This window comes from Falco cherrug, chromosome Z (genome assembly GCF_023634085.1).
Source record: "Falco cherrug isolate bFalChe1 chromosome Z, bFalChe1.pri, whole genome shotgun sequence".
In the NCBI taxonomy this organism is placed as follows: domain Eukaryota; kingdom Metazoa; phylum Chordata; class Aves; order Falconiformes; family Falconidae; genus Falco; species Falco cherrug.
Genome location: NC_073720.1, coordinates 39,625,858 through 39,648,823, shown reverse-complemented (window position 1 = coordinate 39,648,823; position 22,966 = coordinate 39,625,858). Strand labels below are relative to the sequence as shown.

Genomic DNA, 22,966 nt, shown 5'->3' with positions numbered 1-22,966 from the left:
GCAAATGCCTGCTGTCTGAAAGTGCTGTGGTTCTTGCAGGATTTCTCAAGGCTGAGCTAGCTCCCAAAGCAGACCAATTTAATGAGAATGTTTCCATCAAAATCTCCCTAGCCTTTCTAATTTTCTAGGAAAACCTAAAACTTCGAGGCCATTGTATTCAACAACTCGGACAGTAAAAATGAACAAAAGAGATCTAATTTAGAAACACATTTAAAATCTTAGAACTGAATATTACATGCATTCCTTTTAAGTCTCACACATGACTTCTGAGTCCTAGCATGAACAAATCCCAAGGAATAGGCTAGAAGTAGCTCTGGTAATTTTCTCCATCCAGCTGCATGTGGGAGGCATATAAGGAACCTCATTCCTTTCTCTTAAGGAGAGATAGTTTGCCGAGATCTTTGTGCCTTTTCTCAGCTCAGCTCATCTACCACAGCTACTATACTTTGATGCTTGTGTTTTGCATCCACGACTTCACACTGGTCTTTTTCATATACTAACCTTATGAATTCTGGTTGTGGTTAAACTACAGTAATCTTGTCTTCAATTATAACATTTATAAAGTTGGGCACTCATGTGGAAGAGGAGAACTGTTTAAATGTTTGGGAGTTTTTTCTCTTTTCTTTTTCAACTTTCAGAGTCACATGGATGTTCCCAACTTAAAGATAAGAAAAGAGCATAAATTCTGTTTATGTTAAGTGAAGCTGACTTGAGTGGAATTTTCTATTTTGATTTCAGTACAGGCCTTGGTAGGAGTTTTTGAGAACCAGTGATTTTAAGTTCTATATTCTTATGCATCTCAACAGATAAATTCGGTCAACGAGCCTTTGTTGGAAAAGTCTGCATGGATATGAATGACAGTGTGCCACAATACAGAGAGATTACTGTTGACTCTGTCCTAGAGACAGAAAGGTAAGGTGATTAAATTGATGGCACAACCTTTAGAAATAAGACTTTTTCATACATCTGAAAAGCTGACTAAGAACTTACAGGTGTAAGTTCATTTGGAACAGGTTTTTTCTTCCAGAAGTATTGTTTCCTACAGTCTGGCCATTCCTGCGTACCCAGTCGCTGCACAGCCCAAGTGGCTTCTCTCCAGCTCTTCCAAAGAATGGGAGAAGCTAGAGCTGTAGGGTTCAGAGAGAATATGTATTTGTTATTGTCTGTTTTCTGCCTCCTCTTTTTCCTTCACAGCTCAATGTGTGTAGGTGGTGTGACCTGGCATGAGATGGCAGGGTGGCAATCAATTCCTTCACCCCCGTTAACTTCTGAGCTGTTTTCTTCCCCCATTTAGGATAATGCTTTACTGAAGTTGTAGGATTCAGCTTTCATATTTTAAACATGCTGTGGTTCTCCTCTCCTTTAGCATAGTACCGGTGAAATCACTGTAACTTGCAGCTAAGAGAATGAAGGAGAATTAAATTGAGGGAATGTACGTGGTGGAGGAGACCCAAGACACCCTGCTGTCTTAGGTTTCCCTTGTCTTTTGCCTCCATGCTCAGAAAATGCTTAGGCAGACATACAGATTTTCACATGGGACTATTTATTTAGTTATATAAATGTTTCAAATACCATGCTGAAAAAGAAAATATTTAACAGTAATATGATCATCTTGATGCAGTTGTTTGAAGTTGCAACCTTATTTTTGCAAATCATGCTATAAGAATGCCAGTAAAAGTTAGAAGTGGTCATCGATTTCTAATGGTGTTTATATTTAAAGACATTTAAAAAATATGTAGTATTAATCATTTGCGCTCTCCTAACATTTGTTTTCCTTCATGTAAATCCCCAGTTTTTGTAATACAGCATGAGTCCTGCTGAATGGGTCTGAAATGGCAGAACTTCCAGTTTTTATTTTTTTTAAAGCTTCAGAATGATCTAAATAGCTTTATTTTATATCCAACTCCCCTTTTATTTGATTGTGTTAATAACAAATGTTTCTCAGCTTTGGATGAGGGTGTGCCACAAGTACTCCGGAGCTGTGTAGACAAGAAAGCTGTGTGCTTGTCAGCATGGATCAGAAGTACTTACTTACCTCATCAGGCCTGAATTGCAGCAATGCAATTGCAGAGGGATGAAAAAGCTCTTCCTTTTAAGAGGGCAACATTCGGATATTTTTTTTAAGAACCTAAGAAATGTGATCTGCCACACTGTCAGGAAATGGATTACACTGTTTTCAGCTCTTTACAGTTAACCTCTGGAAATACTGATATTGTATGCATGGAAATAATATACAATTCCAGGTACTTCATAAATTAAATCTAAATTCAAGTCAAGCCATCTGGGAAGAGGAGGATCCATGTTCACATCTATTCTGCTGCAGAGGACAGTGGTTTGAACCTGAGCTTCTTTCTTTCCTCATAGAGGAGTACATAAGCCAACAAAGTGTAGGGTATTTTGAGAAAGGTGTTTCAGTTTTTAAACAATGCTTACACTGTTCAAAGAATTTGAAAAAGAATTAAAACAGTTATCTAGAGGGTTTGGATTATCACCTAGGAGTTATACTTGTGCTGCAGTTTCTGCCTCAGTGAATATTGTCATTATATCTGGTGGATCAATAAGAGGAGGGACAGACAAACGATACCTAATTCAAACTATGTATTGGCTCTCAAAGTGAGGCAATGGTGGGCTCAAACTGCAGTGGTCATTGTGGAAGTTGAGTTAGGTCTCTCGTGTGAGCTGGTGATCTAGCACTGGCTTCAGTGTTGTGAATCTAGCCTACACCATCATTTTCTTCTCCATCTGAAGACATTTGACAAATCTGATTCAAATTTGTTGTGACCAAAATGGCAGCTTCTTCTGAATATAAACTGTGACATAAAAATTCACAGAGATCTAGCCAGAACCTATCTCGAACTGACTTTTGAAAATTATTTGCATATGCTGTGCTTACGAGTTTTCAAAGAATTTCTTCCCTGCAAAATCAGAGGAAGTTTTATTTGCTCATCTGCATTATCCATATTGATTACTTGGAGTTTTTTGTAGAGGTCCCTGAGGTAGCTGCTTTTATTTAACAAAGTAAGTGAATCTATATGTATTTTCCGTAAGGTAGCTTAATTTATGCTAGCACTAATATAAGCATTTCCAGAAAATCGAAGATTCTTTAAGTGAATGAGGATGTATACAACTACTGTAAGTGAAGTATGAAATATTATAGTGTTTTTTAAAAAAAATATTTAAAATAAGAAAATATATTTAAAGCTGTGATTTAAATTCATGGACAGACAAATTTGAGTGTGGGTTTTTTTTTTCCTCTAATATTGGCAGCTGTAGCTTATAATTATGTTTTCAGTGAATTTAATGTAGCATGTATTTGGTCTTCAGTGAAAATTCAGAGTAATTACCACGTCTAATGTTAATTATTGCAAATAAAAAAAAATGTATATTCACAGTCAAATTCACAGCTAGCATGGTTTGATGTAACTATCTTGACTTCATTGTGTTCTTACTATTTCATCTGAGAATCTGGCCCAGCTTTCATTAAAAAATGGATCTATGTCTGAAATCTTAATAGAGTATCTAAGTAAATATTTTCTGTATTTTTTGTATTTTATAGCACAGATGACAGATTTATAACAGATTTTTTCTACCCTTTTTCAGGTTTGTTAAAGAACTATTGGAGAAGAAAGTAAGTAGAATTCTCCTTTGTATGCACTCCTGTATTCAGAAGATGCTGTGTGAATATATGAAATAGTTAATCCTACTTGAACAAACGTTGCTGACTTAGTGTCCAAATCAATAAATACACATCTTTCTGTGTAGTAGACAGGTGTTATCAATCTGAAAAATGTTCTGTTAGCCATGTTGCTGGGAGATGGACTTGAAGCAGTGTAAATTCAGTTTCATGTGGTCAGAGCACATCAGAGTAATGTTCTGTGTTTGCTCTATTGACTTTAAAATATCCAGCTTCCTAGAATGGACAATTTTCTGTTAAAGGAAGACAGAATTCACTGTCTCTCTCTCACTCTCTGGTATATAAATAGACTGGTAAAAGAAGTTCTCACCAGCATAAATCAGTGTTTTTACAGTAGGGTTACTAATGCATTACCAAATTAGTATTTTGGGTCAGCACATGTCTTCCACTCTGTTTTTAAAGAAGTTCAGGTTTACACTCCTGAGGTAAAGATAGAGGTGTAGACTCCAGTAGTACAAGCAGGGATACTTTTCTTACCAGCCTTTTGTTTTCAATGGCTTAATTTGTTGACATTTGTGTCTTAAAATATTGAAGCACAGATGCTTAGAGTTTAATGCCTAAATCATATGTATTAGTAGAGTAAGTCAGCTGATCTGCAGAATTCCTGAGTTTCTTGTATGTGGGAGGTGGTATAAGAAACTGCAAACTGTGCTATTATGTACTGTCTTGTAGTGGTGTCACGTGCACAGCTGTGGCCTATGACTGAAGAAAGGCTTGTAATGCCATTGTCTCTTTTTTATGAAAATATTAATTCAGAAGTGCAAGCTGTAAAGTAAACATCTGTAGCTCTAGTCTTGGTGTCTTCTGCACTGTTTCCTACTGTGTAGCATATCTGGTGCTGAATCTTCCTATCTAGGGAATAGAAGGACAGTTTGTTGCTGTCATGAGTGAAGAAGACTGAACAAGAAAAGGCTTTGGTTTTACAGAACTTTGCAGTTTTTTATTACATCTTTGATGTGTACAGAAGCACAACTTGGAAAAACATCTGGTCATTCATCTCAGTTGTTTCGCATAATGCATACTGGACTGTCAGCAAATATGAAGAAGCGTCTACTGCTTCTCCTGAAATCTGGTAAAATCTTGATGACTCAGTGAAAGAGTTCTAATGAAAAATAACTTCCTTACTAAAGTTCATTAGAAACGTTTTCAGGAAAAAAAAACTTTGGTTCTCTGTTTCTGAGGTGAAATTACTAATACAAATAAGGAAATGACTATACAGCTTAATTTTATTTGGCAAGGATGCAGTAAACAGTAAGTGGTGGAGACAAAATGTAATTGCTGTGTAAATGCTTGTCTTAATTGTGGTTACTGAGTTACATATGTAGAATCCCAAGTGTGTCTTTTTAATATTTCCAGTATCCAAGGGTGCAGCCTGTAATAACGCCCCGCTTTGGCCCTTCCTGCACAGAGGATTTGCTGTATGCACTTGGCAATTTAGCACAGACCTGTGATCTCCATGTGCAGGTAAGCTCTGAGAGTTCTGTATACGATTTACATAGTTTGGACAGATAGCATGCCGACCAGGGTTTTTTCATAATGTCAGCAAAACATTTAAATCACATTCTTTCCTTGGAGTCTGACTTTTAAATTCCTCTGAAATGATTGATGGTACTCTGCAAGAACGCAGTGATGTGCACAGGAAGTGAGGGGGGTCATGACTGGAAGGATGCACAGTCAGCAAGCCCCAGCGCATGGTTGGTAGGAGACCAGCTGCCAGTATCGTAGGCTAGAGCAATCCTTGGGTTGCTAAAGGTTGCTCTCCCTAATCCAAGGTTGTTAACATCTGTCTCTTTGCCTTCTGCTGTTTCTGTACAGAGCAATTTCAGTAGATAAAAGAATTACTTACCTTTGTATCTTATCTAAAACTGTTAACATAGCTGTAGGATTTCCAGTGTGATGAAGTTTCTGTGTTTAAAAAAAGACATATTTTAAAGCTTTCAGGTCTATTGAAACTTCAAGGTGTTTCTTTTTTTGGTTACACCGTTCTAAGCATATACTGTTTTAAAGCTATCCAACATTAGGATTTTTCATCATTATGAAGTGGGCATTTTGAAAATATATGCTCCAATGGGAGTACAGGAGGATCAGATTTTTATCTGAGACCAGGAATTAATCAGCCCATCTGAAGATACATGGAGCAGCTACCCATATGTTGCCCTGATCCCAGGGTCCACTCTGTGGTAGGCTGGTTCTCTCTTTTACCTCACAGTCATATGTATTATTTGATTTATTAATTTAATGTTTGCCAAATATCAGGTGGGCCATTATGTCACCAAACTACTGAGACAGACTACCCAGGCATACCATCTCATATCACTTTTAAAAGAACAAGTGGAGTTACTCTTTTGGGTCCCAGGGACCTCTCTGATGAAAACAGAAAACCAAGGACAAGATCTAACTATAGGCTTTACAAATACTAGTTTCTATTATCATATGTTTAGCACCAGTAGTTTGCTTAGAAGGTTGTTACTTCAAGTTTAATGCTGTTTAAGCCACTCATTGCTATATATTTTCTTATTGCAGAGTCACATAAGTGAGAATGAAGAAGAACTGAAACTTGTGGAGAACATGTTCCCTGCCTACCAGAATTATACTGAATTGTATGATAAAAACAAGCTGCTTACCAGCAAGGTAACTGCATAAAAACTTGCACAGCATAGCTTACACCTATCCATGTAGAGAATATGGTGGTTAACTGTAGTTACCTGAAAGTTTGCATTGTTTTGTCAAGGTCAGTGACATCTGGGGGAGGGTGAATTGGCTTTATATTCCCTATTGCACAGGTGTTGGTCAAGGTTTTGGAACTTTAGACAAGCCCACACTTTTCCTAAGCATTTTAGGGGGGATGAACAATAAAGATCTTTTATGCTTCCTGATACGTTTTCCAAGAGCTCCAAAGAAAATTGGGGCAGTGGGATCAGAAGAAGACTAGGTAAATCTAGTATTGTAGGAGCTAGTAATTCTTCAGGAGTGCCCAGTTATCCTTAAATTACAATGTTCTTGCACACTGGTTTTGCCTGAGAATTTGTTCTGTGGTATTATGGTATGACCAACTTCATGTTTTGGCAGTTTCCTGCAGAAAAGCAGCTGGTCCTCTTGTCTTCTGTGTGTGAACCTTACATACAGAAAGGCACACTTTACTGTTCTAACTATCCGAAAGCACTCTCATCTTGTCAGCTTATTTTACCAAGTATTGAGAGGCACAGTGTTCTGAAGAGTTGAAATTCATTAAAGCTTTAGGCTGGCGAGATAAATGCCAGCAGATCTGATACCAGTCCACACTAAGTACAGGTTTGGTTTTGCCAGGGGACACCATATTAGATAGTGGAGAGCCCATGCGAGAGTGAATATGAACAGCCAAACTACAGTCAGAGTGCTTAAACATCAGTCAAATTAATTTAAAATTTTAGGAGGGAATTTTCAGAGGCACAAAGGGCAGCTGCCAACTCCCTGGGAATTAGCTATTGAGCTTCCATTTCTGTCTTTGAAGCTATACCCCAGTAAATTACTTATATACAGTCCTCTTTTCCTGAGAAATCAGTATGGTTTACTTAAGTACGCACACAGTATTAACTTCTGCTCTCTTACACAATCCTATGCATGCTGTTTTTTTGCATCAGTGTGCTGAAGAAAGTATTAGTGCTGCAAAAATGTAAGTCTTAATTCTGTCAAACTTTTATAGGCTCAGCGCTGGTAATGGTCACTGAAAATGGGGGCTACTGGTTGGCTGGGGAAGCATTCTATTGAACACCAGCATGACAAAACCACAGGCATTCACCCCTCCGCAACCACCAAAACTAAGACACCATTTTTTTAATGTTTTGAAAGTATGTTTTTCAGAGCTGTGCCTGAAATATTTCCTTCTTTTTAAAAAGTAAAGATATGGTTCAGCAGCTACCATATGGATATCCTTAACATAAGATGTGGCTATTCTCATTGCATTTTCAGTTATGCTTGAGTTTGATGAGTAGAGGTGGCAAGGGTACAGTGCTATTAGGAGATGCTCAGTGGAACCTGTCCCTATGCCCTTCTCATTTTTATCAGCAGATTGCAAGGCCTAACAGAGTTCTTGCTCTTTTTGAGTGGGCAATGGGCATATGAGGCAATTCCAATTAGATTTGTCTGGGAGTAATTGTTTTATGTCCAATTAAATGATACTATCCTATACTTACTTCTATGTTTTGTGCGTACTGCTTGTGAACTTACTTTTAAAATCAATTATGTAGGCCAAGAAAAAAAGTCATTAATCACTTGCATAACAAATTAAATTATTTTAATGGAAGAATATTCCAGAGATACGTATTTACCTGGTGAAAACCTTTAGAGACACAATGGGAAACATGCTAAGAGTACATACATCTTTCATTGCATCTGATGTACTCCTAGCCCTAGTACTTAATCTCTGTGTTAGCTACAAAATACAAGTCATAAGGTTGCCTCAGTGTTAGGGCATTTTTGCATTTGTTCCTTGAAGCTGTTAAGTCACAGCAATCACTGCAAAAGTCAACACCCTATCTTCTTTCATTAATAAATGAAAAAAAGCTGAGGGAGTGATACATCAGGCATACTAAAGTTAATGAATTTTTCTCTCCTGTCAATTTCAAGAGCTTCATCCAACAAGTGCATTTATGTCCCTTGATAGTAACAGGTGTCCTTTTGGCTATTAAAAGCAGTGCATCAAAAATCACAGGCACTGAAGTAAATGCAATATTGAGTAAACTGGTGATTCTGATTTTTCCTTAGACAGTGATGGCTCATGCCTGTTATCTTTCTGAAGAAGAGCTGGAAATATTTAGTCTTCGTGGAGCTGCAATTTCACATTGCCCCAATTCTAATTTTTCGTAAGTTAATAAAAAAGAGTGGTGTACAGCTAAATAAAGCTCTTGTTCACTTAGTGGCCCGAGTCCAGCCTACTGTTAAAAGGACATTGCACAAAAGTGACATTGGATTGAGCTTGACCATTCATGCTCCATTTCTCAGTATGGTGATATATATATATATGCGTGTGTGTGTATGTATGTATATATATATTTATTTTTTAAACTTTATTTCTTTTGACTGTTCTATCAGTGGCAGATTCAGGCCATCTCCCTTCCCCTCAAAGTATGCATATGTATTGGGAAAATGGGAATGGGCTATATAGCCATGTTTGTATTAAGCAGAAATAAGATACTGTATGGTATCCAGCCAGGATACTGTACTAAATGTTGATAGTCATTTTGCCTTTACCATAATCAATATCTTGTTTGTGGTGATGTACAGGAGCTCATGAAATGACTTCCCATCTGGAAAATACTTTGCATCATATTTGAATTTTTTCATAGGTGTATTGAGAGCGCTTTTTCAGTACATAACTATAAAAGTGTGGGAGTTTTTAATTAAGAAAAACTGCCTTTATTTTTAGTGATTAAACCCCATCTTTCAGATGTATGAATGCAAACGCTCCATCCCAGTTTTGTAACCCAAATCTGTTGCATACGTTCTCATGAAATGGCTCTGTAGCCTTACTCTTCCTGAACTTTCTCTGCGTGTATCACACAGAACACATTTCTTCTTCCAATCCAGATTGCGCAGTGGTGTCTTAAATGTGCAGAAGGTCCTGAAACACAATGTGAAGCTTGGCCTTGGCACAGGTTAGTAGTTTGCTCTGACAACATTTTTTTTTTCTTGGAAACCATTGGGAGATACAGAACCATGCCTGTTATGTTCATATGTCAAATTTAGTATGTCTGGAAGTTATGGACCTGCTTTACCTGCCTGCCCCCACCCCCCACCCCACCCTTCTAGAGTGCTGAAATCTAGAGCTGGTCCACAAGCATTTTAAAATAAAAGCAAAAATGAATGAAGAAAGTTTTTTTCCTGTTGTGACAGTAAACAGGGCTTGAACAACAATTGTTACGTGTTTCTGTGTTGTGTTCTATTTACCTATCTTGTATGTGAGAGCGTTTATATTAGATATTATATATTCAGAGACAGTGCTTGCCAGGAAAACTTTTTGTGTTTATCACATCTACCACTTTATAACATTTGATTACACTCATAGAAATGGAACCCAGAGAATTATTCCCAAAGCTTGTTTCTAAGAATCTGATCCCTTCTAGATGTTGCTGGTGGATATTCAGCTTCTATGCTTGATGCCATCAGGAAGACAATGATGGCATCTAACAGCCTGCAGATCAATAAAGTGAATGAAACAGGATTAACACTTGAAGAAGCTTTTCAACTTGCCACTCTGGGAGGAAGCCAAGGTAAGAAGAAATTTCTATAGGATGTGTGCAGAGAGCTACAGCTCTTTTTGATACTACATCTCCTGTCTTTAAAAGATGGCTGAATTCACAGATTTTCTGGTGCTGTAGTAAAGTCAGTAGTAATATCTGCTGGGCAGAGATACCGATACCCTTCAGTCTGTAATACCCGTACTAGGCTCATAACAGAAGAGTATTTGTATTGATGTTGACAGTTTAATAAGAAACTTATTAATGATTTTACAGGGTTGTACATTTTCTTTGCAAAGATCCTCAGACTTCTTAATCATTAGTGCTTGTACGTTTATCACAGCAATTGGAAATCTGTTTTCTCAGCAACCTACACTTGGAGGAAAAGCTGTGCAAAATCATGCATCCAGTTTGTCATCAGTTTATTTTTGTTTCTGCTTTTTGAGCTCTCATTGTCCTGATTTCAGCTGTGATAGAGTTAATTTTCCTCTCATCAGCTAGTACACCGCCGTGTTTTAGATTTAGTATGAGAATAATATTGATAACACACTGATGCTTTTAGTTGATGCTGGGTAATGTTTATACTAAGTCAAGGACTTTTTAGTGTCTCATGCCCTGCCAACCAGAGGGCTGGAGGGGCACAAGAAATTAGGAGGGGACACAGCCAGGACAGGTGAACCAAACTAGCCAAAGGGATATTCCATACCACACAACATCATACTTAGGTTGTAAAATGGGGGGAGTTGGCTGTGAGCTGCTGATTGCTGCTGGGGGGCTGGCTGGACATCAGTCAACGGATGGTGAGCGATTGTATTGTGCATCACTTGATGGGGTTTTTCTTCTTAATCTTTTTTTCCTTTTCCCTTCGCTCTCCTTTTTATTACAATTGTTGTTGTTGTTATTATTGTTATTAATTTTATTCCACATACTAAATTGTTCTTATCTCAACTGTCGAGTTTTACCTTCTTCCCAATTACTCCTTCTCCCCATCCTGCTGGGTGTTGTGGTGGGGCAGTGAGAAAGCAGCTTGATGGTACTTAGTTGCCAGCTAAGGTTAAACCGTGACAGCGAGGCAATTTGTTGCTGTCTTTCCAGCAAATCAAAACATCATGCAAATCACTTCTCAGTCAGAGAGAAGCATAAAGTTTAAGCATGATATGCACCATGGTTGTTTAATACACAGTTACATCTGCGGAATATAGTCATATAGTATATGGGTTATTCTGATCCACTGGCACGTTTTGTCACGATCACTGTGCCCATACTGATTTATACAATTAGAAAAGCTTTAGTGATTTAGCAGAGAGCAAATCCACACATAAGTAAAGATTTATTACTTTTTCAGTTAGCAGAAACAATCTCACTACCTGTTAAAGAATGGGTCCCAAGTCTTTTCAGTGTAACTTTCTGTAGCTGTCAGAAAACACCGTTGACAACTATCAGTGGAAGTTTGACAGATGTAATGAAAATGTCATCAAACAGGTCTTCTCGGGAGTGTATTTGAATTTCTGGAGGGTGTAATGGGGAAACAGAGAACACAGAAAATGGGCAGGGGACAAAAAAGGAGAGATCTTTTATATACTGTTCTCATATATATATATATATATATATATATATATATATATACACTGTTCTCATAAAAGGTGAGAACAACTTGGGTGAGATATGGAAAGGAAAACCTATAAAAATCCCAAACTCACACGTGGTTTCACAGCTACTCTTGCACTTGTTTCATCTGGATTCTTAGGTTTACTTAGTAATGTATTTATACTATATCTTGGTTTGGAGCTGGTTTATCCTTAATGAATCACTTTCAAGTGTAGGATATAAATTACACATGCAACCTGCCAATAGCCTGGACAAACACAGTTTGTGGAAATTTAAATGATTCTTTGTTGCGGTAATTTTCTTTGCTAAGACTCCTAAGCACTTGTCACCCTCTTGTGTTTAACTTAAAAATTGCATCCTGCTCACAAGGCCGAAGCAATATGAGATCATTTTGAAACTAGTTGGTAATCAAAATATTTCACCATTTGGAGGAGTTTAAACATCTTTAAGGTTTTGTGAAGTTCCTGCCACAGACAAACTTCACTGAAGGCTGAAGTTCCCTTGTTGGACAGGAGCAATCTGAAAACAAGTGAAGAAATTATTTGCAGATATTATCCCCTTTGATAACTTAATTTAACCCCAGAGCACTGGAAAAGTTGATTTAATACACAGATATTTTGTACAACTTAAAACTCTCCAAAACAATTTCCAAAGAGACACAAAGCCTCTCTTTAGGTATTCTAAACACTTGTAAGCACCCAGTCACTGAAGAGGAACCTGTAGATTTTCAGTGCTTGTGGACCTGAGAACCAGAAGCTTTGAATATAGACCACAAGACAAGCCTTATAACTGGGTATGAGACCTTCAGATCTGGCTATGATTTTTTCCCCATACCATATTGTTCTCTGTTCCTGCTAATTACTCTTAGTTGTCCTCCCTGCACACATCTTTTATTATCATATTATTATATGTTACTATAGTAATAGGTCTATACAACCTGTCACAACAGTAAACAAGTAAACTTGTTTAAACGAGTAAATCTAATACTGCCTTAGCAAAGTGAATATTACTATATACTTTACTATTTCTGTGACTTCATGTTGTTGCCCCATTTTGAGCTTTAATGATTTCACAATCATTACATTGTAAATTATTGTTATTCCACTTTAGACAGTTAATGGCTTATACATCAGATCAATGGAGAACGTTCAAAGAACAAAAATCAAAAGAGAGGTTCAAATTGTTTTTCAGATTTCTTTTACCCTTAGCAGATGCCCTTCAAACATTCACCAAAATATATGTTTTTACTGAAGAGTTGCTTAAGAACTAAATGCTGACATACACACTGTTGAATTTGCTTTCATGTTTTTCCTTATAATCATCTAAATTCTTGTAGGTTTTCTTATGAACACCTCAAGTAAGTTGCCAGGTGCTTCCACGTGGTGGAAAGAGACTTGTGTTGAATATCTGTTTGTGAGCTTATTTTGTTCCTCAGCTCTAGGGCTAGACAACGTGATTGGAAACTTTGAGGTTGGCAAAGAATTTGATGCACTGCTGATCAACACGAAGGCTTCAGACAGCCCTTTTGACTTGTTCTCTGCTGATAAATTCGAGGTAATCAGAACAGGATTAGCGGTCAAAAAAAATTAAGGGGAATTATGTGGGGAAGGTCTGTGATACAGCCAGAAGTGTCTTGAAAGTTATTTCAGTAACAGGGATCAGCTGTACTACACCACTGCTGTGTTTTGGCCCAAGAGGTTCAGTGGTTGGTTTTTTTTGGAATCATGCTGTCCACAGTGACAGTCCTATATCCCCATGAACAAAACCACATGTAACCTTTTTATAATGCATGTTTTATTAGCCCAAGCTGACAATTAGTTTGCTATTCACAGTGACAAATGGCAGCCAAGAAAAAGCAATTTAGTTTTAGTTAACACTTTGAGTTCAAACTTGAAAATGGCCACCTGTTCCCAGGTAAAGACTAGGTTGCCCTGACTGCACTGCTATTTTAAATTTATAAAAGAAATCAAGATGGCTAATTTGAGTTGAAGGCACAGTTTTTGTGCAAACGTACAAGCAGTATTGGCATTATGCGATGGGCACACTTTCTCATACAAAACCATTTTATGATTAAAAAAGGTAATGAACAACAGTTACTTGAATTTACTGATGCAAGCCAGACTGTCTATTGCTGTCTCTATTCTGAATGTCACCATTTACTTAGAAATGCAGACATAAATGGTGAGCTAATTGCTCCTTAATCTGTTTTAGCCACAATAACTGGATTAGATTAAATCCTTTAAATTTTAGACCTTCTCCCTAGTTCAAATAATTCTGGGAAAAAAATATTTATGTCTAAGCCTTATTAGCTAAGTTAGTGGTTCTTAGGACTTTAAAAATGCTTACAATTTTTTTCTTAGTTTTCAATAAGTAAATGAATTTGAGAAGTGTAAAAAAGAAGGGGAAGTATTGTGTTTTAGGCAGGTATTTGTTTCTACATCAAACTTGTGCAGTATTTTCTTCCTGAGACATACACCCTCCTTAAGCTGAAAGTTATCTATAAGAAAACGTGCAAATTAAGTTTTGATTTTCCTGTTAGTAGGAATATTTGTATTTGGGAAAACTTTTATTATTATCAGTTCTTTCAAGCTTCAAATAATTATGATCTGGTATAGCAGATACTCCTTTCTGAATTTGGTTTTCTCCTATTTTTTTATAGGATGCTCTCCAGAAGTTCCTGTATCTAGGTATGTTCAGAGTATGAGCCCACATAAAGTTCTTTTGTTGTTTTGTACATCAAAAGTTGCCTAAATTAATGTGGAAGTTAATAATAAATTTATTTCTACATAATTAATTATACACTTGTTTACAGTAATTAAATATATTTGTTTACAATGTATATAAACATTAATGCCACTATCTGTTAACATTAATGTTACTTTAAATTAATTAGTTAATTATTGATTTGCTTACATTTCTTAATATTTGTTTATAAATACTGAGTAAGAATTAAGTGGTTTAACTTTTGTTCTTTGGGACATAGTTAAATAGCCAGTTTAACATGATCAGATGCACCAGGTTTGTCAGATTTATTACCACAGCTATCTTTAGCTACAGTATGATCTAAATCATATTTCACAATAAAGTAACACTGACATGCTAATCACCAGTTCACAACCAGTTCAGCTCAGAAGGACTTCTGCAGACCAGTTGCCATTGTGAATTTTTTTACTCCCAAACAAAAACGATGGCCTTTAAAACAAACACAACCCAACTCAAACAATCCCACCCCCATAAGAGAATAGACAGGGCGCCTTCTGGACCAGAAGCTGTGCTGCCCATGATGCTGTTATGTAGAGGTAATTGGTGTTAGCTCGGGCCGCATTTGTGTCATTGTCTAATTAGGCTTTTGCCTTCTTGAGAAGCTAGCTGAGTCAAACCAGCTTTCCTTCTCCCTGCTACCTGAGTTAGTTCGGATACTGTGCAATAATGTGTTTTCTGCACAGATATACAATGTTTTCAGGGTTTGAATCTACTAAATGTATAGAAAACCCATGACACCATTGCAGAAGCTGAGTGCTATGTTTATTTCTTAAAAAAAGCCTAATATTTTGAACATTAATTGATCTTTGTGGTAGCACTGACTATTTCTCTTTTAAGTAAACTTTCAGAGTTCTAGGAAGTGGTTGCTACACATGATGTATTCCAAAATAGATTTTGTGGATTGTGTAATTTTCATTCATTAAATCAGCACATAGATTGATGTGCTAATCCCTGTTTTGACCATATTATTTCAGGTGACGATCGGAATATTTCTGAAGTGTATGTGGCTGGAAAGCAAGTGGTTCCTTTTTCAAGTTCCGTATAAATTTATCTCCCTTTTCCAAAAAATCTCCGCTGATCATTCTGCATCTGATTTGGAAAATATTGCTTAAACACGGTGCCTGATCATCAGGAACGACACCTCATTCTTGTTTCATGTTTTAAGGCTAATGAACATTAGAAATTTTGTTAGACCTTTCAAGAATTACTTCACCAAAATTGTCAGAGTTCTAGAGGAAACGGATATTTAAATTTCTCTGTAAAAATAGCATGTGTGCATTGATAAGGGATTTGGTAAATACCTTAATTAAAGAGGACACTTGCTGTTCCTTTTAATAATAGTGTAGGAAGCATTACAAAGAGCAGTGAGACTCTTATTGTCTGTAATGCATATGAATTTCAAAAAAGCCAGTGCTAGTAAATTAATTTCACAGATAATGAATTTTGTAAAGAATGCAATTTCCATAATATTATCACTAAGTATGGAAAAATCAGTGACATTTTGGGGCATTTAGAACATTTTCCAGTTTTCTTCAGCAGCCTATTTTTTGGAAGTAATCATTTCATTTAAAACATTGGGGATTTTAAGAGAAATTGGATAAGAAGCATATATTTATAAATAAATAAGGGTCCTTATTGTCAAAGAGTTCGGATTTGGCATTCATAGTCAGATAGAAGAAACAAATAAGAAATGGGGCATTAGTCACAGGGAGATGGGCTGGGAGAGTGGAAGGCCTGCATTGTTCTGTGATACTGTCAGCTGAAAATGCATTTCTGCAGACTTTGTTCCTAAGTCTAGAAGTGGTCTGCCTGATCTTCTACCCAACTCCATTGATTTACCTTTAGCTGAGTGACAGCTGAATGAAATGTGTTGAATTAGAAGCAGGCACTAGGATATCTGAGCAGGCTATGCAATTGCAAACAAATGCAGAGGTTTTTCTGAATTAGAGGGAGTGCTTCATCTAGTTCAGCCTCCTGCAGAACCTTCCCAAGCTCATTTACTCCTGGCTGTTCAAACAAGGGGATAACCATGACCCTTCTCCTTTCTGTAAGGGAAGTGAGTGGGTTTTTAAAAAAATCCGGGAGAAATGGGCTATTTCTGGCCATTACCACCTTTGATTTGAGGTGGAAATTGTCAATGGAAAAAGCAGTTCAGCCTTAACGTGCTCTGTGTGGCAACCATAATTCCAGCTCTTAATAAATCCAGGTAAAAAATGTTCCTTTTTTGTTTGGGAAATCTATGTGACTTCCTTTCTTAAAAAAATCTATTTCCCTACCTTTTATCACCAACTTTTTTTGTTTTGTTGTTGGTTTTTGGTTTTTGGTTTTGGGGTTTTTTTTAAGATTATTTTGAGGAGAGCATTTCTTCTTGTTTCTTTATTACATTTTTGTAACACAAAGGATGTAAGCTTTAATTTCAGTGTCAACAGAGGCAATACTGAGTTACTATAAACATGTTTTAAGGCCTGCTTCAAATTCCTTTGATTTCACTAAGCTTTGTTTGACGCTTCTGTCTCACTGCCTGGTGATGTAAAGGCACAGGACTTCCCTCTGTTCACAGAACAAGGGAAGTCACTGCACCAAAGTCCTACTTCATGTCTGCATCTGAGAGGGTACTTGTCCCAATGTTGCTGATAACATTCTGATTGTAAAAGCATATTCAGAGTTTATGTACCATTACGGTTATGCCTACATGAGACAGTATAGCATCAAGTGGAAGTGTAAAAGCTAGCTAGCTTAGGCACTTATGGCAGTTCAGTCTTTTTGGTGTGGCTTTTTTTTGCCAAAGCCATGTAGCCCTACTGAACAGCTTTCATTTCCTCTACGTCAAATGCTTCTTAAAGCTTTGGGAGTCAAAATTTAAGGATTAAGATTTCCACATTCCATCAGGCTGTTTTCTTAACCATTTTGGTTTTGTTTTTCATGTGTCCCAATCACCTACACGGTTGCACACTTGCTTGGCAAATACAATCTTCAGCTCTTTAACTTTCACGATTCAGGGAGCATTTTTCCTCATGAATTTTGACATGAATTGACCAAATTTCACGTTCCAAAACCAAAGATCTGTGAGATGTGTTTTAATCCTCCCAGTTATTGTTTGAAACTATTTTTAAGGAGTTGCATGGTTTTCAGCTTTGGCTTTCTTGCAAGAATATTTTCTGGAGTGAAGGTTACACAGCCTTGTGTACAATGTATGTTTGTGCCCTATTTCTTCACTTCCAGAGATATGAATTAAATCAACACTTTTATTTTAGTGGTAGTCTTAACTGTCTCCGACTTCATTGTTTTCCCACTATTTTGTAGTGCTGTTAAAAAAGAAATTCAGCATTTCTTCTTAAAAGATTTGCAGGGAAGGAGGGGTTACTTCTTTGAAAACTAGGAACACACAAAAACTTAAACAAATCCGACATTGTACCACTGGCCCTGTTACAAAGGGGCTCTCTAGATTACTGCTGCCAATGAGCTTTGTATCTGAATACTGGCTGCATCGTGAGCAGTTTGAATCCTGTTAAATTCAGGCACACAGTAGGAACTCAGCCTTTTCATTATAGTTTTTCTAGTGTCTAGTACCCATATACTACCCAGACTTGGAAATGGAGAATCAACTTTTTAAGAATCTCAGCTGCCAGAGCTGCTGCACCTGGCAGTGCCCAGGACTGGGAGGAGTGAGGATTCAGATGGATAGCGTGACAGTGGGTGCTGAGATGCTTAGGGTTAAAGGAAAGAAACCTGAATTTGATGTGAGAGGAAGCCAGTGGAGGAATTAATACAACAAATAAACTGGGAGGTACTTTCAACAGCAGCATCTTAAATAAAATTGAATGGAGGAAGACTGTAATGCCAGAAATAAAATTGTAAAGTGAGGTTCCCTGAGGTAGTCCCAAAAGCTTGTTAGTGGGAGGTGGCTTACGCATGGAAATTTTAAGTTTTAGGAGATACAGGGGATGTTGTAGCCAAACTTCTCTGAAGTAATCTTGGGGAAATCATTGAGGATCCCACTGTGAAGTTTTGGTCCTTGGGGCTCACTGGCTATGAGTAGATTACCGAGATACTTGATACAAGAGGGGAGGATCAGTAGATTAGAGCAGTACTGCTGAGACTTACACATCTACAATGCAGTTTAAGACTACATACAGACCATTTCCTTGGGTAAATGTCCCCACTGCATATGCAGTTTGAAGCAGGCCAAATAATTGGTTCAGGCTCTTAATGTCTCTTTTAGAGGCTGGAGTATATTGGGCATGCAGCTGAGCCTCTGGTGCAGTTTCCTCCAAAATAAACTTAATCCTTTTGCAAAACTACCCTGCAAACTGAACCAGGGTTGAGTAGGGGAGGGTGGTTGGGGTAGGACATGACTATTCCCACTCCATCCTCTTGTCTCAGAACTTAGCAGCTGAAGACAAATTAAAGCAACCTCCTTCCCTCTTCCTTCCTGTTGCCACCATCCCCAACACCGCCGCCCCCCCCAAAAAAAAAAACCAACAAAACAACACCCAAAAAAAAAAAAAAGGAATTAAAAAATTAGGCAAACACTAAGGGGAGATGAGTAACTGGAAGAAAAGAAAGGGATAATTTTCAGTCTGCGTAAATTGAGACAGTGCTACTGACTCAAGGTAAAACCTCTGGAAAAATGTACATGCAACTGTTTCCAGATGTCACTCCCCATTTGTTCTCTTTCCAGACTGTGGATGGGATCTTTCTTTCTTAATGTGTCTTTGTGTTCAATGTTAGCACACCACTGAGACACAGGAAAAAAAAAAAAAGGGTAGTTTGTGGAAAGCTTGCTTGCTGGGACAATATGGTTACTGTGTTCTATGTTCAGATGAGCACTTATTTATTATAAATGGAATGTATTTGAATTACTGTTATATGTTGATCTCATTGTGTCACTTTAGGTTTTAATGAAATGCTAGTAAGTATCGTCTGTGCATTATTCAGCATTATTTGAATTATTCATGTATGGCAAGTGGAGTTCTGCACTTTAAAATGTTGCCTTGGTCTAATGTTTGTATTTATTCTGTGTTTTCTGTGCAATCAGAAAACTTTGTAGGAAAAAAAATGTGCATTTGTTCACATCCTGAACATTTTCAGTATTGTAAGTGGACTTCCTGTTAGAAAAAGAAAAGTTAAAATGACCCTGATTAAAAGTCCGTGCCTAATTATGCACTCATGAATGAAAAAATTGTAATGGTTTTATGAAAACTGACACAAATACTAATGTTTTAATTTTAAAATATTTACAGAGAAATTGACTTTTAAAATTTTAATCTTGATTTTGCAGTGCAGATTAGCAAAAGTTAATAATTATTGCTAAATGTCTACTGTTCTACTGAACAAAGGAAAATGTAACTATTCTTAGTTACACATTTTAAAAGAATTCACAAGTCTTGAAAAATAAAATCCCAAGTGCTTTCAAAGAATATCCCAGTTTTAAAAGGAAAAGATTAACAACATTGCTCGGAGAAGCTGTTTCAAAGTACTGTTTTAAGCATTTCCAGGAGCAATCTGTAACAGATGATAAAGTGGACAGCTTTTAAAATACTGGATTTGCACAAATAAATCATGCTACCTTATCTGCAGCCTGGTGTGCAGCAGTGGTCGTTGTTTCTAAAATGATAGTGTACAACTAAAAGGTATTTAAAAAAAAGCCAAGGGATTCTGAAAATTTGAGAAAGGACTGGGGAAAGAAAATGAGAGGAGATTGGAAAAGGGTGCTAGCAGAATACAAAATAATGCAAAGTAGAAGGAAGCTAGATCAGAGGAACTCATGAAAACAAGATGACATGTCAGTGAAGTTTTAGGTGGGAAACAGAAAAAAAGATGTTTTCTGGCAATGTTCTGTTAAATCACAGCCCTCATCCCTTCTGAATGTCATTGTTGCCCAACAACTGAGCCTATTTCCAAAGCAGTTACTTACATACTTAATTAGACAAGCCCAAATAATTGTAGCTAATCATAGCATAATTATATAACACTTCTCAACTTCTTAACCTCTACTTCAAGATTTAAATCAAAATTACCTGTAACAACTGCAGAAGAAACCTAATGCAAGGGCACATTATGCTTTACCTCCACGTGCCCTGTGAAACATTTGGCATTGGCCAGGCCAGAGACTGAGCTGGTCTGGTCCCGAGGAAGGCTCCGCTCCTGCATGCCCCAGATGTCATCCCCTGTCATGTGCCTGGTGGCGCAGTGGTGACCGAGTCTGGCACAGGAAGACACACATCTGGTGTGACTAGAGTAACTGAAAATAAGCTGCTTTAAAAGTCAGATTGTTTTGAAGTTAAGCACACTGCAGAGAGCACAGCATGTTTTAAATTACATCAGCGTATACCCAATAGTGAACTTCTAGGTACTAGGAACTTTGGCTTAAAGTTGCTGGTCTGGTTTTGTTTTTTTTTTATAAGCCCTTGTACAATATGTGCAACAACTTGTGCTTCTCTCAACAGAGAAGCCAGCAAATTACATCTGCAAGGCTCTCTGTAGAAAAAGCAATAACAGCAGCAACAAAAACAATTATTGGGAAGCCAAAAGGACATCAGCAACATCAACAACAATCTGTTGTGTAAAGCTGATAGAACTGTTAGTTTTTCTTGAAAGGCTGAGCAATGTTTTTGGAGGGATGTTTCCTGGAAATTTCATTGGAAATTCTTTCCTGGAATACGTCCTGAATCAGAGTGTACTCCAACCACTGAGGTCCCCTGTGGCTTCTGTAGAGGCAGTCACTTCTGTAGATGTGAATGCAATAGTCATGCCCAGATCCACACTTCCTCCCCTGTCAGGACTCAGAAGCATGGATTTGCTTTAATTCTGGCTTTAGTTTCTGGCTTCTCATACACTTGGTTTTAGTATGGAAATAACTATGCTGAATCAGTGAAGCTGGGAGAAGGATAAGGCTAAAAGGCAATCTTACACCCGCCCACCTAGCACTTTGACTCAAAATATTTGTCCTGTCAAGTAGATGTTACTATGTTTGCACAGGTCTTAGTGATTTGGCTTCATGACTTGAGTCAGCTAGTAACAATCCAAACCAGCCAAGACCAGGATGTAAACTGTGAGCAGCTAAGAAAAGCATAAAAATGTTTTACCTTGATCTGCACTTCAGCTACCAAAGGCTTTGCTTAGCCCAGTGCTCCTAGGCACATTTAGGTACAAATATACCCTGGAGATAAGCCTTCAGTAGAAGGGACTAACATTAGTGACAACTGAAGGCTTTGATCTCTGTGTCCTATCTGGCCTTGTGGCTTTGGAGCTGGTTTATGTGTTCCTTTAAAGAGCTTTTACTGATGATGCTTTTAAAAAGTAGTTGCAGATATGCCTTAGCTGAGGAAGTTTGCAGCCCTTGCTTCAAGATGAACCTTCTTTCCCCAAGGGAGAATTCACATCTTGCTGGAATAAGCGCTTCTGATTCTGGTCTGCTTGTTGCCTGTTGTGTGTAGGCTCTGGTTCTTTCGTTTGTGAAAAATGCCTAACTGGATTTAATGTTGTTGAATTTATCCTTCCTGTTGTACTCATGTAGTTTCAAGCAAAAGCAATGTATTAGGGATAGTGGTATATGTGATTTCCACTGTTCTGCTTGGTTTTGATCATGCTAAAAGGGAAGTCATGTACTGTTGAAACAAATAAAGAGGCCTTGTGTTTACAGCAGCCCTTATCTCTTTCTGTGTTTGACTTTGGTGGAGAGAGAGAAAGGTGGCAATCTGACTGATGAAGATTTTCAGTGAAGACTATAATACACAGCAAGGTGTTGGAGATGCACAGAACTTACATGTTCCCTGCAGAACGTGGGCACACCCGTCACAGAGGTTTGCATACTCTGCTTAGTATGCATAACGTTATTTTAGGGAATCTTTTTTCAGATTCAAGACTTACAGCTTTTCATGTATCTTTATTACCAGATTTGTTGGCTCAATAAATCACAGCCAGTACTTCAGTAACCTTTTTATTATTTCGTGTCTAAGTAGACTATCCTGAAATGCCACCATCTAATGTTTGGCAGCAAGCATACAGAGTCATGTCTCCTTTAAAGTGTTTTTCTTCACTTTTTTTCAAAGCTTAGGCATAAAAGTGTCCCCAGTCTCAGGAGCACTGAAACTCATCAGAATTTTTTTAATTTTTTAAAAAATAAATTCTTTTTAATGTTTTATTTTCTTAAAACAAAAACTACCACAGGAGAGCTACTAATTACACACTGAGGAATTGTATGCTGAAATTTTGAGATTTATGTGCAATTTATTACCAACTTACGCAAAATTATGTGCACAAGAAATAAAGCTGTTCTGTATTTTCATCAACAAACTTATCAGCAGAAGTCATGCAAACTACAGAGGAAAGATAAGTGAAAGAATACTTCTTTATGGACTACTGTTCTTAATAGAAGGATCCATTTAGACTTCCAGTTTAGGAATTCTGCTTGTTAACATTTTATTTTGGAAAACAGCAGTAAGAAATGCTTTGTTGATACTTACCTATTTAAAGCGGTATAAATCCCAGATGTGAGCACAGATGTTACAGTATAGAGGGTTTTTGAGTGAGTTTGAAAATTTGAGAGCCTTTGGGTATGTTGTCAGTAAATCTCAGGCTACGATTACCTGTTTCACCACAATGAGTTGATGCAGGCACAGTGTGCACAAGTGACCACAGAATTTGCAAGCTTAAAAAAAAGCCATTGAATAATCATGAACAC

General features: G+C 37.4%; 1 protein-coding gene across 1 annotated transcript in view; it reads left to right on the top strand.

Annotated features, from left to right (window-relative positions):
- GDA (guanine deaminase) overlaps positions 1-21,927 on the top strand; it is a 32,383-nt gene extending 10,456 nt beyond the window's left edge. The window contains exons 5-14 of the mRNA XM_055699320.1: positions 807-912; positions 3,601-3,628; positions 5,051-5,158; positions 6,218-6,325; positions 8,438-8,535; positions 9,260-9,327; positions 9,796-9,942; positions 12,953-13,071; positions 14,177-14,204; positions 15,255-21,927. Coding sequence (XP_055555295.1) covers positions 807-912; positions 3,601-3,628; positions 5,051-5,158; positions 6,218-6,325; positions 8,438-8,535; positions 9,260-9,327; positions 9,796-9,942; positions 12,953-13,071; positions 14,177-14,204; positions 15,255-15,325 — 881 coding nt within the window. The 3' untranslated portion in view covers positions 15,326-21,927. The remainder of the gene's footprint in view (positions 1-806; positions 913-3,600; positions 3,629-5,050; positions 5,159-6,217; positions 6,326-8,437; positions 8,536-9,259; positions 9,328-9,795; positions 9,943-12,952; positions 13,072-14,176; positions 14,205-15,254) is intronic.
- Positions 21,928-22,966: the final 1,039 nt, after the last annotated feature.